At 63.3% G+C, this 13,761-nt stretch overlaps 2 protein-coding genes across 6 annotated transcripts in view; both read left to right on the top strand.

Annotated features, from left to right (window-relative positions):
* Positions 1-461: 461 nt before the first annotated feature.
* On the top strand, positions 462-4,528 carry PMVK (phosphomevalonate kinase). Of its 2 annotated transcripts, XM_050930118.1 has the most exons (5): positions 462-697; positions 2,104-2,167; positions 2,254-2,406; positions 2,495-2,624; positions 3,134-4,528. In XM_050930118.1, exons 1-5 carry the CDS (start codon positions 477-479, stop codon positions 3,268-3,270), a joined length of 705 nt encoding a protein of 234 aa, XP_050786075.1. In that variant the 5' UTR covers positions 462-476; the 3' UTR covers positions 3,271-4,528. The 2 variants fall into 2 exon arrangements, with proteins under 2 accessions (XP_050786075.1, XP_050786074.1); XM_050930117.1 differs by lacking the exon at positions 2,104-2,167 and having other exon boundaries at positions 519-697.
* An 8,749-nt stretch (positions 4,529-13,277) lies between these two features.
* Positions 13,278-13,761, top strand: part of KCNN3 (potassium calcium-activated channel subfamily N member 3) — a 75,322-nt gene continuing 74,838 nt past the window's right edge. For all 4 annotated transcript variants that reach the window (XM_050930123.1, XM_050930119.1, XM_050930122.1 and 1 more), the window contains exon 1: positions 13,278-13,416. In XM_050930123.1, the coding sequence (XP_050786080.1) occupies positions 13,357-13,416 (60 nt within the window). In that variant the 5' untranslated portion in view covers positions 13,278-13,356. The remainder of the gene's footprint in view (positions 13,417-13,761) is intronic.

The following is a 13,761-nucleotide window of genomic DNA, read 5'->3' as shown; positions in this document are numbered from 1 at the left end:
CTGAGAATCTGGAGCCCCTTGTGAGGGACACAGCGGGGGGGTGGGGGGAACAGGCTCAGTGGGGCACTCTCCCCTGACAGTCAGTGCTGGCCCAATGGCACTAGGGTGCTGGGGGCCTGTGCTGGGGAGGGGCTCAGTAGGGGGCGCTGTTAGGGGGCGGGTCTGTTTCCAGTGGCGTGAGCTGCGGGGGGCGTGGTCTAGGCTCTGCCCACCCCCGCCAGCTGTGGGTGGGACTGGCTGGGGGGCGGGGGAACGAATGTCACAGGAGGCGACGCCAAGCCCCCAGTTTCTCCTCGTACGGGGGCGGAGCATTGGAGGCTCCTCCCTCAGCAGGCTTGACTCCGCCCCTTTCTGGGATGCACCACTGTTCTCCCTCTTGCGTGCAGTGGTAGCGCCCCCCCGTGGGCACCTGCGGCTAGGATGGGTCGGCCCATGTCAAGCGGGGGGGGAGCGGGTGTCACCACGTGGGCGGCAAAATGAATTCCGACTGTACCGGATTTGGACTCGAATCCGCGCGGGGGAGCCAGGTCTTCGGACCCCCCGGCCCGGATGGTCTGTCCCGGGCGGGCCCACGTGCGCTGAGCGTGCGCGGGGGGGATCTCAGGAGCCTCATGGCCGGGCTGCCGCGGCTGGTGCTGCTGCTGAGCGGCAAGAGGAAGTCGGGCAAGGACTTCGTGGCGGAGGAGCTACAGCACCGGTACCGGGGGGGGATCCCGGACCGGACCGGGGGGAGCAGGGACCAGGCCGTGGAGGGGGATCCCGGACCGGACCGGGGGGAGCAGGGATCGGGCCGGGAGATCCGGGACCGGACCGGGGGATACCGGACTGGGACCGGACAGGGGGATCCAGGACAGGAGGGAGCAGGGACCAGGCCGTGGAGGGGGATCCCGGACCGGACCGGGGGGAGCAGGGACCAGGCCGTGGAGGGGGATCCCGGACCGGACCGGGGGGAGCAGGGACCAGGCCGTGGAGGGGGATCCCGGACCGGACCGGGGGGAGCAGGGATCGGGCCGGGAGATCCGGGACCGGACCGGGGGATACCGGACTGGGACCGGACAGGGGGATCCAGGACAGGAGGGAGCAGGGACCAGGCCGTGGAGGGGGATCCCGGACCGGACCGGGGGGAGCAGGGACCAGGCCGTGGAGGGGGATCCCGGACCGGACCGGGGGGAGCAGGGACCAGGCCGTGGAGGGGGATCCCGGACCGGACCGGCGGGAGCAGGGACCAGGCCGTGGAGGGGGATCCCGGACCGGACCGGGGGGAGCAGGGATCGGGCCGGGAGATCGGGACCGGACCGGGGGATCCGGGACTGGGACCGGACAGGGGGATCCAGGGCAGGGGGGAGCAGGGACCAGGCCGTGGAGGGGGATCCCGGACCGGACCGGCGGGAGCAGGACCAGGCCGTGGAGGGGGATCCCGGACCGGACCGGGGGGAGCAGGGATCGGGCCGGGAGATCCGGGACCGGACGGGGGAAGGTGGGACCGGACCGGGCTGGGGGGAGCTGGGCCTAGCGGGCTCCGGGTCCGGACGGGGGAGCCGGGGGTGGCTCAGTTCGCGGAGATCCAGGCCAGCGGAGGCCTTGGCGGTGTGACGCAGCTCAGGAGAGATGGGAGGGGCCCGGGGCGGGGATACGGGGCAGTGCGAGGTGGGGCCCTAAGCCAAGGTGCCTGTATGGGGACCCCCATCGGGTGTGGTAGTGGGGGGAGCAGCCTAAAGCATGGAGGGGATTGGGTTGGGCCCCTCCCCAACTGCAGCATGGGAAGCCCCCAGGGTAAGGGTTGGGCTCTGACTTGGCAGCTGCCCCACCACCAGGATGTGGGTAGGGCAGGGGTTCTCAAACTGAGGATCGGGATCCCCTGCGACCCCCTGAGGTTATTACATGGGGGGTCATGAGCTGTTAGCCTCCACCCCAAACCCTGTTTTGCCTCCAGTATTTATAATGGTGCTGTAAATGTAGAATGGGGGTGGCACTCGGGTGTGTTGTGTGAGAGGGGCCTGAGACCCACTGGGGTGGGGGAAATGCATCTCTGTTCCCATGGGCCTGGCAGGAATTGGGGCTGCTGCCTGTCACCCTCCAACCACTTGTGCCTCTCTCTGGCAGGTTGGGGCCAGATGTCTGCGCCATTCTCCAGCTGTCGGGACCCCTCAAGGAGCAGTATGCCAAGGTACCGCCCTGCCACCCCCCCTGCGGCCCAGGCGGCGCCAGGAGTGTCTGAGTTTGTGCTCAAGGCCACCTCTTCTCTCTCTGCAGGAACACGGGCTGGATTTCCAGCGGCTGCTGGATGCCAGCGATTACAAAGAGACCTATCGGCAGGACATGATCCGCTGGGGGGAGGAGAAACGCAACACAGACCCGGGCTTCTTCTGCAGGATCGTGGTGGAGGGTGTAACGCAGCCCGTCTGGGTAAGGAGGGGGCCAGCCAGGGGGAGGGGCAACTAGGAGCCACACCCCCTTGCCAGCACCCCCCCTTGACGTCTCCTTCTCCGCGCAGGTGGTGAGTGACACCCGGCGCCTGTCAGATGTGGAGTGGTTCCAGGACGTGTACGGGGCCGCGGTGCAGCTGGTGCGGGTGGTGGCGACGGAGGAGACGCGGAAGAGGAGGAACTGGGTGTTCATAGTGGGTGAGTGGCACTGGCTTGGGGTAAGGGCAACGGCTGAGTATGGCCAGGTATTGCCCCGTGTTCAGCCATCACGAGCCAGGCCCCAGCAAATGCTGAGGTGCAGGGGGTTCGGGTCTTTGCTTCGCAGCCTCTGAGCTTTCAGTCACACTTGGGTGCCGTTTCCCTGCACACCCTGAGGTCTGGGCCCTCTCTCGTCTCTAAGGGAGGCTGGAGATTCTCCCTGACTGCCATATTGCACCCCTAGCTGCTGCTGTCCCCCGGTTCCTCACCCCTGCTGAGCTGTGTGGAGCAGGCAAGGATGGAGGAGGAGCGCTAGGGGAGGGCTGTTTTCCAGGCTGGCTCAGCAGAGTTTGCCTGGCCGTGCTGACTCTGGGATCTCGCCTGTGTTGCTGCAGCACGTAGCCATCCAGCCAGGATCGGGAGTGCTGGGGCCAGCGGGGGGACGGTAGTTGTCCATTGCCCCAGTCGATCTGCATGGAGCTCACATCTCTGGGTTTGCTCCTCCCTAGGGGTGGACAACACGGAGTCCGAGTGTGGCCTGGACCAGGGCGTGACCTTTGACTGGGTCATCACCAACGATGGGGACGAGCTGTCCCTGGACAGTCAGCTGGAGAAGCTGCTGCACTTCATCTACAGCAAATTATAGCGTCCTGCAGCAGGCGGCGAGGCCGGGTGCAGCCCAGGGCTCAGACCAAAGAAAATGTTGGGGGCAGGGTCCAGCAAGCCCCATCCGGGCAGGGACCTCACTGTGGGAGGCGCTGCAGGTGGAGGGCCAGGCCCGCTGAGTGGGGCTGCGCCCAGACTCCATTCCATGAGGGCAGGCGGCCAATTCCAGTGGTTCTTTTCAGAGCCCATTCCAGTGCCGTTCAGCTTCTTGCCCTGCGGGACCACCCTGCACTGAGACCAGAGCAGGTCCCTGGACCCTTGCCCTGTTGTGAGCCTCCAGGGTGATCCCTCTCCCCTGGGTGGGACCCAGAGCCGGGGCTCTGCACCTCTGGGGTGTGGGACAGGACAGGTCCTTGCTGTGGCAGGAATGGCGCCTTCCCTCATGGGGCTGTATAATGAGCTGTAGCTGCACTGTCTGCCCCACCGCTCACGCCAGGGGTTCTCAAATGCTTTGTATTGGTAACTCGGGGGGTGCCTGACACCTCGCGACCCCCAGGTTGAGAACCCCTGACTTCGGCCCAGGCCGCTCTATCCCAGCTCACCGGGTCCCTTTGCATCCCGGCTCATTGGCAGCGTGGCCTGGGGCTGCCATCGCCTGCGACGTGAACGTCCAGCATCATTGCCCCTTGCTTAGTTGCCAGCCTCCCTGCACTGCTGTGCCCGGGCGGCTCGTGCCCCACGTGGCGGCAGTTATCTGTGCCTTGCTGATGGGTGGGGCGGGAGGCTGTAATGGGTGCCCATATACCACCCTGCAGTGCTTTCTGGGTCCCAGGGACCCGGAGCCGCCCATGCCCATCCATCTCGCCTGCTGCAAACCCCGCTGGGAACATAGCTCCTCACTGCTGGCTCCCTGCCTGGGCACGCTGATCACTGCCCACAGCTCCAGGACAGATGTCGCTACGAGGGGAGCTCCTGGCCTGAGCCATACCCTGCGGCCATGTACCTGGCTGCATGCGGCCCTGCTGGGGACAGGCCCTGTCGCTTCACCCAGCCACTGGTTGAGGCAGGCGGCTGGGGCCTGAGGGTCAGAGCTGCCGCGCAAAGTATTGCTCAGCAGTTCCTTGACTTGCTTTGCCTGGGCCAAGCCGGATCGTGCAGCACTGGTGCCAGGCTGGCAGCCTGGGGCTGCATCTCTGGGTTTGTGACTCTCTGCTCGCCTGACCCCTCTTCCACAAGGGAGCCAGAGCAATGGGGGGGTCGCTGCACCTGGAATAAAGCTGACAGGTGAGGAACACCGACCCGTGTGTGCCCGTTATTTACCGTGTGGAAATGGCGTGAAATCCCAGCCCCCTGGTGCCGGGTTGCAGGGGATGGGCTGCCTGCATGATAGGGCTCAGCCATTCACACCCTGTCCGCCTCCCCAGAGGGAGCTTTGGGGGGAGGCAATCAGCCTGTTCCCTGGCACGGCCCCAGGACGTCCGGCAGCTGGTGCTCTGTCGCAGGAGGTAAATGGTTCTTTTAGCATCTCAGGATGGAACAAGAAGCAATGGGATTAAATTACAGCAGGGGTGGTTTAGGTTGGATGTTAGGAAAAACTTCCTCACTCTCAGGGGGGTTAAGCACTGGAATAAATTGCCCAGGGAGGTTGTGGAATCTCCATCCTTGGAGGTTTGTAAGAGCAGGTTAAACAAATCCCTGTCAGGGATGGTCTAGATGATACTTAGTCCTGCAAGGAGTCCCAGGGGCTGGGCTAGAGACCTCTCGAGGTCCCTTCCACGCCTACGATTTTGTGAGGCTGGTGAGTGAGCTGCACTCTGACCAGCGAGGGGCGCTGCTCCCCAATGTGGAAGTAGGTGGGAGAGGGGGGTGCCTCTGGCTGGAAGGGAAGCAGGGAAGTGCCAGGCCTGTTGCAAGCCCCAGTGCTCTCAGCTGCAGCCAGGACATCTCCTTTCACTGGCCCATGAATTGCTCCAGCTTGGCCCCAGCTGGGCTGAGCCCTGTGCTTATGGGGCTCAATGGGGGGCTCTCCCCTGTGGGCTGAAGGAAGGAGCCTTGCTGGGCAGGAACTAGGGACAGCCCGAGTGAGATGGGGGGGGGTCCTGCTGCCACGGGGTTCGTGGAGCGTTGCCAGTCCCTGCTGGGCCCCATCCTGCCCCTTGGCCCAGGTACCTGCAGGCTGGTGCTGGTGCTGGGCCAGGTGCGTCCTGGCTGAATCTGCAGCTCCCTCTAGTGGCCTCCTGTCAACGGTGCAGCCATTGGGCCTCAGCTTTCTCCAAGCAGGAATCGCCTTGCTGGCGCAGGAGTTGGGCGAGTGGGGGGACCTGCTCCTGTGCAGCTCCAGGCCTGGACTGGCTGCCTCAGGGAGAGGCAGGGACACGGGGCCTTTCCCCTCTGGGGGTCAGGCTCCAAGCCAGCCCTGGGGAGGGGGCTGGCTGGTTCGGGGTGTGACTGCACTCGATGGCTCCCCATTTTTCTAAGAGGAGGGGGGACGCTCTAGGTCCCAGAGCTGCAGCCCGAGGGCATGTCAGAGCATCCTGCACCAGCCTGTTGGTCTCCGGTGCTGAGTTCGAGGCCAGAGCACATGGCCTGTTGGTCCCTAGTCCATGGTGTATATTTGTCCACATCTCACCCACTTGGCTCAAGGAAAAGCCTGAGCTGGGATAATGGGCTGGGAGGGGCAAGGAGGACTGTGGGTTGGCACTGAGGGGCACCAGCAAATGGGGGAGCGAGTTCAGGGCTGGGCTAGCAGGGGGATCTAGGGAGCTACCAGCCCAGACAAAAGTTAAAGTAAGTCTGAGCTCTCGCTGCAGGTTGGGGGGCAGGTGCTCCTCTTTGGGTTTCAGAGGCAGGTTTGTTTGGATCTGTCAGGAGGAAAATCAAATGCTGGAGCCACAGCCCTTCCACCCCCACCCCCCCAGCTGAGACTGCACCCCCTCTGAGCTCCAGGAGCCCCCCGCCCTGCATGTGTGAATAAGCAGTTTATCTCCTGGGGCTGGAATGGCAGCTAGGCGCCTGGTGCTGCGGTTAATAGGTTCACTGCAGCCAATTCCCTGTGGATTAGCCACGTCCTAAGCAGAAGGAGCCAGTCTAATAACTAACAACTGCAATCCTGTTTCCCTGTGGAGCAGCTGGCTGGGGCAGGGCGGGAGGGCGCTGCCTCACAGGCTGCTCCCAGGTGATACGGGGGACCAGGGGTTCTGTGCTGGACCCCAGCAGCCCTGCTCCAAGACCTAAACACTGCCCTGGGGAGTGGGTGAGTGCCAGGGCTGTGCAGGCCTCTCCCCTGCCTCCGTTCATTTCACAGGTCACATTTGGGGGCTGGCAGGAGCTGTGACTCGCATACCCTCGCTGGGGGGAGCTCCCAGGGACCTGGGCCAGCACCACTGCAGGGTCTAGGAGCAGGGCTGCCCTGAGACCCCAGGCTGGACTAGCTGGAGGTTGGGGGGCCTGTAGCCCCTCTTTCTGTGGGAGCTGTAGTGCTGTCACTCGCTGCCCCCAGCCTTGCTGCATTGCTGGGGGGTGCTGATGCATAGGACAGCCCACCCCTACTCAGCGCCACGGAGGGGCATACGGTTACTGCAGGCCTGGGCTGAGCTTTGGGTCCTGCACACCCCCCTTGGGCCAATCGTTCCCCTTCCCAGCCTTGGGGAGGGAGGACTGACCAGGCAGCTGGGGCTGGAGGTGTCAAGCCAACCAGTCTGATGGAGGATGGTGAGGCTGCTCAGCGTCCCTGCACCCAACGGCAGGGGGAGCTTCGGGGGCCATGTTTGGCTACATCCCCCGGGCCGGTCCACGCACGCACCTGCAGCAGCCTGGGTGGGGCGGCCCACCACAGCAACTTGGAGGCCCAGGAGGGGAAAGCAGCGGGGACCTGGGCAAGGCGACTGCATTTGCTAGCCCCTCTCAAGATGGTGAAGACAGGCTGGGCTGGGTCGCAGGACTGAGCTGGGGCAGGGGAGAGTTGGGTTCAATGCCTAGCTTCGTGAGTGAGTCCCTGAGGCCGACACAAACAGCCAGTGATGTAGAGGCCTGAGGGGAGAGAACCCCAAATGTGGGGTGGCTCCTGTGGCATATGGACATTGTAAGCTGTCGCTTTACATTTCAGGGGATTCCTGTTCCTGCATGCAGCCTATGGCATTCTGCAGGGAAGCGTGGGATCTGGGCCGACGAGAACCAGCCAGCCAGGGTGGTGTCAGTTGTATGTCTGCCCTGGGAACAGCCTGCTTTGTCTCTCTCTGGTTTTGGGTTCTTGGGTGTTACTACTCTGGGGACTAAGAAATCAAGTCACAATTCAATGCAGCCTTGCAGTAAGTGTTTGCTAGTTTGATCTGGCTTCTGTTTGCTTGCATTGAACATTAGCGCTCCCCACCCTGGGCGGATGGAGACAGGGCCCACTCCCTGCCAGCTGTGCTACCCCCACAGACCACCCCAGGAGCCAACCTTTGTTCAGCAGCATGGAGCTTGGTCATGGGACCTGTGTCAAGGCAGGCAAGAGCCCTGGGGGACCAGGCCCCCTGCTCCGAGCTGGCCTCGAGGGGCTCCATTAACTCCCACCTCCAGCTGCTGCCCATAATCCCCACCCTCTGTCTGCAATCATCAGCCTCGTCAAATCTAAGGCGATTAGAGGAGACATTATATAATCACAGAAGCCAGGGGAGACTCTTAAAAGGGGCAGCATCCTCTTGAACTTAATGGGGACCTCATGGGGCAGGGTCATCCTCTGTGGAAAGGTCTGGGTCCCATCTCTGGGAGGGGTAACCCCTGCACACTGCCCATAGCTGGACAAACATGCCCTGGCCAAGCCCAGGACACTGCTGGGACAACCTGGCAGATGGGGGATGGCCACTAACCCATCCTGCTCTATTTCCTCTTCCAGAGGCTTAGGCCCCACTAGGCTGGGGCACAATGTGCTGGCGTGGTGTGTGCCCAGCTACAGAGCCCTCCCTGCCGATGCAGCGACCCACTCCCCAGCCCACCCTAGTGCCAGCTCTATCCTCAGCCCAGCCCTTCTGCCAGTGCCAGCCCCGTGGGCAGGCATCCGCCTCCTGCAGATCGTGGCTGAGTCCCCAAGAGTAAACGAGAGCAGCAGGAGGCCGTGTCCATGGCAACTCTTTAACTCTCACCTTTATGGAAGGGGCTCCTCGCATTCAGCACCTTGAGGCCGTACAGTGCTGCTGGGGAGGCATGTGCTCTTTTACCTGATTGGATGGTCATCGAAGAGCCACCTGTTTGTCAGCCCTGGAGAGAGGCAGTACTTAGGGTACCCACCTGGTTTTTGGATGAGCCAGCTGCCCCCACCCCGAATTAGCCCCTGTTTACTCATCACTCCCCACCATGAGGAATGAGTTTGCCATCCCAGTGCCAGCCTGGAGACGGGTGCAGCCATTCACTTGGTGCTGCCAACTAATAGCAGGTGCAATTAAAAGCCATTTTTTTAATGAAATTCCTCCAAGAACAAGACAAAGATGCCAGAGGCTGGAGACTGCTGCTTGGCCTGGAGTGGAAACAGCAGAACCTCAACCATTCATATTTAATGCCATGGAAAATGTAATTCTAATGGGCTGGTGTCCGAAGCCAAATCACTAGCAGGGGATGGAGGCCTCCAAGGATGGTAAACGGTGCATTTAACTAAAGCAGGCCTCTGCCTCTCCCCTGCACCTTGTGTGGACGGACAGGGGCTGGGGCATCTGCACCCATTGTACCTGAACAGATGGATGAGAGTTACACATGACTAGGGATCAACCCAAACGTGCCTGATAATGCCCGTGAGACGCATGTAGAAAACACACCAGCAGGGCCACTGAAAAAGCCACAGGAGAGCACATGAGATCCCACCAACAGAGGTCTGAGCATTGCAAAGGCAAGCAGGAAGCAGATGGAAGCATGGCACATAGAGAAAGGCAGGGCCGACCAGAGGATTCAGGGGGCCTAGGGTCTTCAGTGGCAGGGGGCCCCACTTCGGTGGTAATTCGGGGGCAGAAGGACCCCCCTGCCATCAAAGACCCTGAGCGGAAGAAGCTCCGGGGGCCCGGGCCCCGTGAGAGTTTTCCAGGGCCCCCAGAGTGAGAGAAGGACCTCGCTCCAGGGGTCCCGAAAAACTCTTGTGGGGGCCCCTGCGGGGCCTGGGGCAAATTGCCCCACTTGCCCCCCCCACTCTGGGTGGCCTTGCAGAAAGGGACTGTAGATGTGTCTTCCTTTCCCTGGAAAGCTCCCTCAGGCAATGCCCCTGGCTAACGGTGTCCTCTCTCCAACCCGCTGCTCCGTCCTCTTGCCCTTTACACCGAGCACAAGCAAATCCAGGACATTCCTGCTGGTTGGAGTGACCATGATTGATGTTCCACTTACCTGCACGTGACTGGCTCCAGGTGAGAAAGGCAGGGGGCAAATTTCCTGGTACCAACAGCATGAACCCAGAAGAAGCTTATTTCTGAAGTACAGCAGCCATTTCCCCTCAGGCTGTGATCTCCCCTCAGCTCTCCAAACTCAGCAGGACAGGGCCAGCTCACACCCAGCCTGCACTGTTGCAGAAAACGGTGCTGGTGATTCAGCAGGGGGTGCTCTTTCCATCTGAAGCAGTATCCAGGGTGCAGCTGCTACCAACAGGCATCCCATGGCACTTTCCCCAGCAGGTAGGTTGTGAAATCTCTTCTCCCAGCCAAGTTCTAACTCTGCTAATCCCACCGTGTCAATCAAAATCCCCCTGCAGATTCAGCTGATGTCTTTCAACTGCTGTGACTGTAGCCTTGCTGTATGCTGTCAAACTGCTGCCATACCCCTCCCCAGAAGTGACTGCATTGCAAGCGTGGGGAAAGCATGCCCTATAGAAGACTAGTGAGGGACCCACTGCGATGAAATTTCCAGTATAACTTTATAACCTGCATTTGTAAATGAGAGGGGGCTGGATGGGATGTTCTAATGGGTCTCTGAGCCAATGGACCCTCCCCTACTGCAACTTGACCCCCATCTATAGTTTCATTCCAAATATCAAACAATTGCATCCATTAAGTCCTAAGAGCATTGTTCCAATTTCACAGTTCCTGGGGGTCATACTGGCCTCTGACAGACCAGACGGGAGATAGATGGATTCAGGGATTGGGGATGTGGGGGCATCCCCAGGGCTCTCACAGACCAGACGGCTGCCTCACCTCTCACACTTAGAGCCTGTCACCCTGGGGCAGCCACAACTGGAGCAAGGGGCTGAGTAGATTGGGGTGGAGGTTAGTGAGTCACCTCCCATCACCATCCCATCCCCCAGGGCGAGTTTCAAACAGATCCCACAGTGGGAGGAGATGGGCAGAACAAAGAGAAAATTAGGGGTCTGGTCACCCCCTCTCCCCAAATCTCTGTGCAGGAATTGCCCAATCCTGCTTCTGGGGCACTCAGGAAAGGAATTCAGTCCCTGCTATACTGAGCACCCTTCACTCTGCCCCATGCACCTCCTGCCCTCACCTCAGCTTCCATGCACTCCCTCACCTCCACCATACACCCAACCCACCCATGGACCCCCCTGGATCCATCATGCACCCAACCTATGCACCCCACCCCCACTATATACCCATCTAGGGTGATCAGATGTCCCGATTTTATAGGGACAGTCCCCATATTTGGGGTTTTGTCTTATATAGGTACCTATTACCCCCCGCATCCTGATTTTCCACACTTGCTGTCTGGTTACCATGCACTCATCCCACCCATTCACTCCCCCCCACCATGCACCCCCTGGATCCATCATGCACCCAACCTATGCACCCTGCCCCCACCATGCACCCTTCCCACCCATTCACTCCCCCCACCACCATGCACACCCTGGATCCATCATGCACCCAACCTATGCACCCTGCCCCCACCATGCACTCCCCCATTCACTCCCCCCTCACCATGCACCCCCTGGATCCATCATGCACCCAACCTATGCACCCCACTCTCACCATGCGCCCACCCCTCCATTCACTCCCCCCTCCCACGCACACCCTGGATCCATCATGCACCCAACCTATGCACCCTGCCCTACCATGCACCCATCCCCACCATTCACTCCCCACCCCCACCATGCACCCAACCTATGCCCCACGCCCCACCATGCACCATCCCCGCCATTCACTGCCCACCCCCACCATGCACCCAACCTATGCACCACGCCCCACTATGTACCCACCCCCCCATTCACTCCCCACCCCCACCATGCACCCAACCTATGCACCACGCCCCACTATGTACCACCCCCCCATTCACTCCCCACCCCCACCATGCACCCAACCTATGCACCACGCCCCACTATGTACCCATCCCCCCCATTCACTCCCCACCCCCACCATGCACCCAACCTATGCACCACGCCCCACTATGTACCCATCCCCCCCATTCACTCCCCACCCCCACCATGCACCCAACCTATGCACCACGCCCCACCATGCACCATCCCCGCCATTCACTCCCCACCCCCACCATGCACCCAACCTATGCACCACGCCATTCACTCCCCACCCCCACCATGCACCCAACCTATGCACCACGCCCCACTATGTACCCATCCCCCCATTCACTCCCCACCCCCACCATGCACCCAACCTATGCACCACGCCCCACCATGCACCAACCCCGCCATTCACTCCCCACCCCCACCATGCACCCAACCTATGCACCACGCCCCACTATGTACCCACCCCCCCATTCACTCCCCACCCCCACCATGCACCCAACCTATGCACCACGCCCCACTATGTACCCATCCCCCCCATTCACTCCCCACCCCCACCATGCACCCAACCTATGCACCACGCCCCACCATGCACCATCCCCGCCATTCACTCCCCACCCCCACCATGCACCCAACCTATGCACCACGCCCCACTATGTACCCACCCCCCCATTCACTCCCCACCCCCACCATGCACCCAACCTATGCACCATGCCCCACTACGTACCCATCCCCCCATTCACTCCCCACCCCCACCATGCACCCAACCTATGCACCACGCCCCACCATGCACCATCCCCCCCATTCACTCCCCACCCCCACCATGCACCCAACCTACGCACCACGCCCCACTATGTACCCATCCCCCCCATTCACTCCCCACCCCCACCATGCACCCAAGCTATGCACCACGCCCCACCATGCACCATCCCCCCCATTCACTCCCCACCCCCACCATGCACCCAACCTACGCACCACGCCCCACTATGTACCCATCCCCGCCATTCACTCCCCACCCCCACCATGCACCCAACCTATGCACCACGCCCCACCATGCACCCACCCCCCCATTCACTCCCCACCCCCACCATGCACCCAACCTATGCGCCTCGCCCCGCCCCCAGCCGCCGAGCACCGCCCCGCCCGGGCAGGCGGCCAACTACAACTCCCATCGTGCCCCTCCCCCTCGCCGGCTCCGCGCACGCGCGGCGACGCCCCGGGGCGGGGCGGGGCGGGGCGGGCGCGAGGGGGCGGGGCCGGCGAGCACAAGGCGCCCGCAGCGCAGCCCCGGCGAAGGCGCCCAGCCGCCCCGCGCCCCCGCCGCCGCCCCGCACATGCCCGCGCGCGGGAGGGAGGCCGCCGGGCACGGGCCGCCGCGGGGCGCGCGCTGAGGCGGCCCCCAGCATGGAGGCGCCGCCGGGGGCCCCCGAGGAGACCCCGCGGGCCGGGGCCGGGGCCGGGGCCGGGTCCCTGCTGCGCGCCTCGCCCGGCGCGCCGCCCGCCTCCCGCCCGGGCAGCCAGCTGAACCTGAGCGAGCCGCCGGGCGGCCCCTCGCCGGGCCCCGCGGCCGGGCGGCACCGGCAGCCCAGCCCGCTGGCGCCGCGGCGGGACAGCAACCCCTTCACCGAGATCGCCGTCAGCTCCTGCCGGTACAGCGGCGGCGGCATGAAGCCGCTCAGCCGCCTCAGCGCCTCGCGCCGCAACCTGCTGGAGGCCGAGCCCGAGGGGCAGGCGCTGCAGCCCTTCGGCCCGGGCCCCCCGCCGCCGCCGCCGCCGCCGCCCGAGGTGGTCGTGTCCCGCCGCCCCGCGCCCGCCGCCTTCGCCCGCGCGCCCAAGCGGAAGCAGCAGAACATCGGCTACCGGCTCGGGCACCGGCGCGCGCTCTTCGAGAAGCGCAAACGCCTCAGCGACTACGCGCTGATCTTCGGCATGTTCGGCATCGTCGTCATGGTGATCGAGACCGAGCTGTCCTGGGGGCTCTACTCCAAGGTGGGCGGGGTCCCGGCCCCGGCCCCCCCGGGCGCCGCTGGCCCGAGGCACTGCCGGGCAGCCTCCGGGGGCAGGGCTACCTGCCGCGGGGCGCGGACCCAGCGAGCCCCCGGCTGGCGGCGTGACGGGGCGCAGGAGCCCTCCCCACACGCTGGCAGAGCGGGGGCCCTGCTGGCTGGATGCGCTTGGCGCTTGTTGCAGCCCGGAGCTGGGGGAAGGGGACAGGGACGGGCTGGAGGGAGAAGCTGCTGCCTCTGAGTTCACGGGGGGGGCTGGCTGGTGTCAGTTCTCTCCCCGGCTCCCCCCATGGGGTGGGTGGGGTGCTTGGTGCTGCTCAGCTGTTGA

Source organism: Gopherus flavomarginatus, chromosome 20 (assembly GCF_025201925.1).
Source record: "Gopherus flavomarginatus isolate rGopFla2 chromosome 20, rGopFla2.mat.asm, whole genome shotgun sequence".
In the NCBI taxonomy this organism is placed as follows: domain Eukaryota; kingdom Metazoa; phylum Chordata; order Testudines; family Testudinidae; genus Gopherus; species Gopherus flavomarginatus.
Note: the sequence above shows the minus strand (reverse complement) of the source record. Positions and strands in the feature narration are given on the sequence as shown.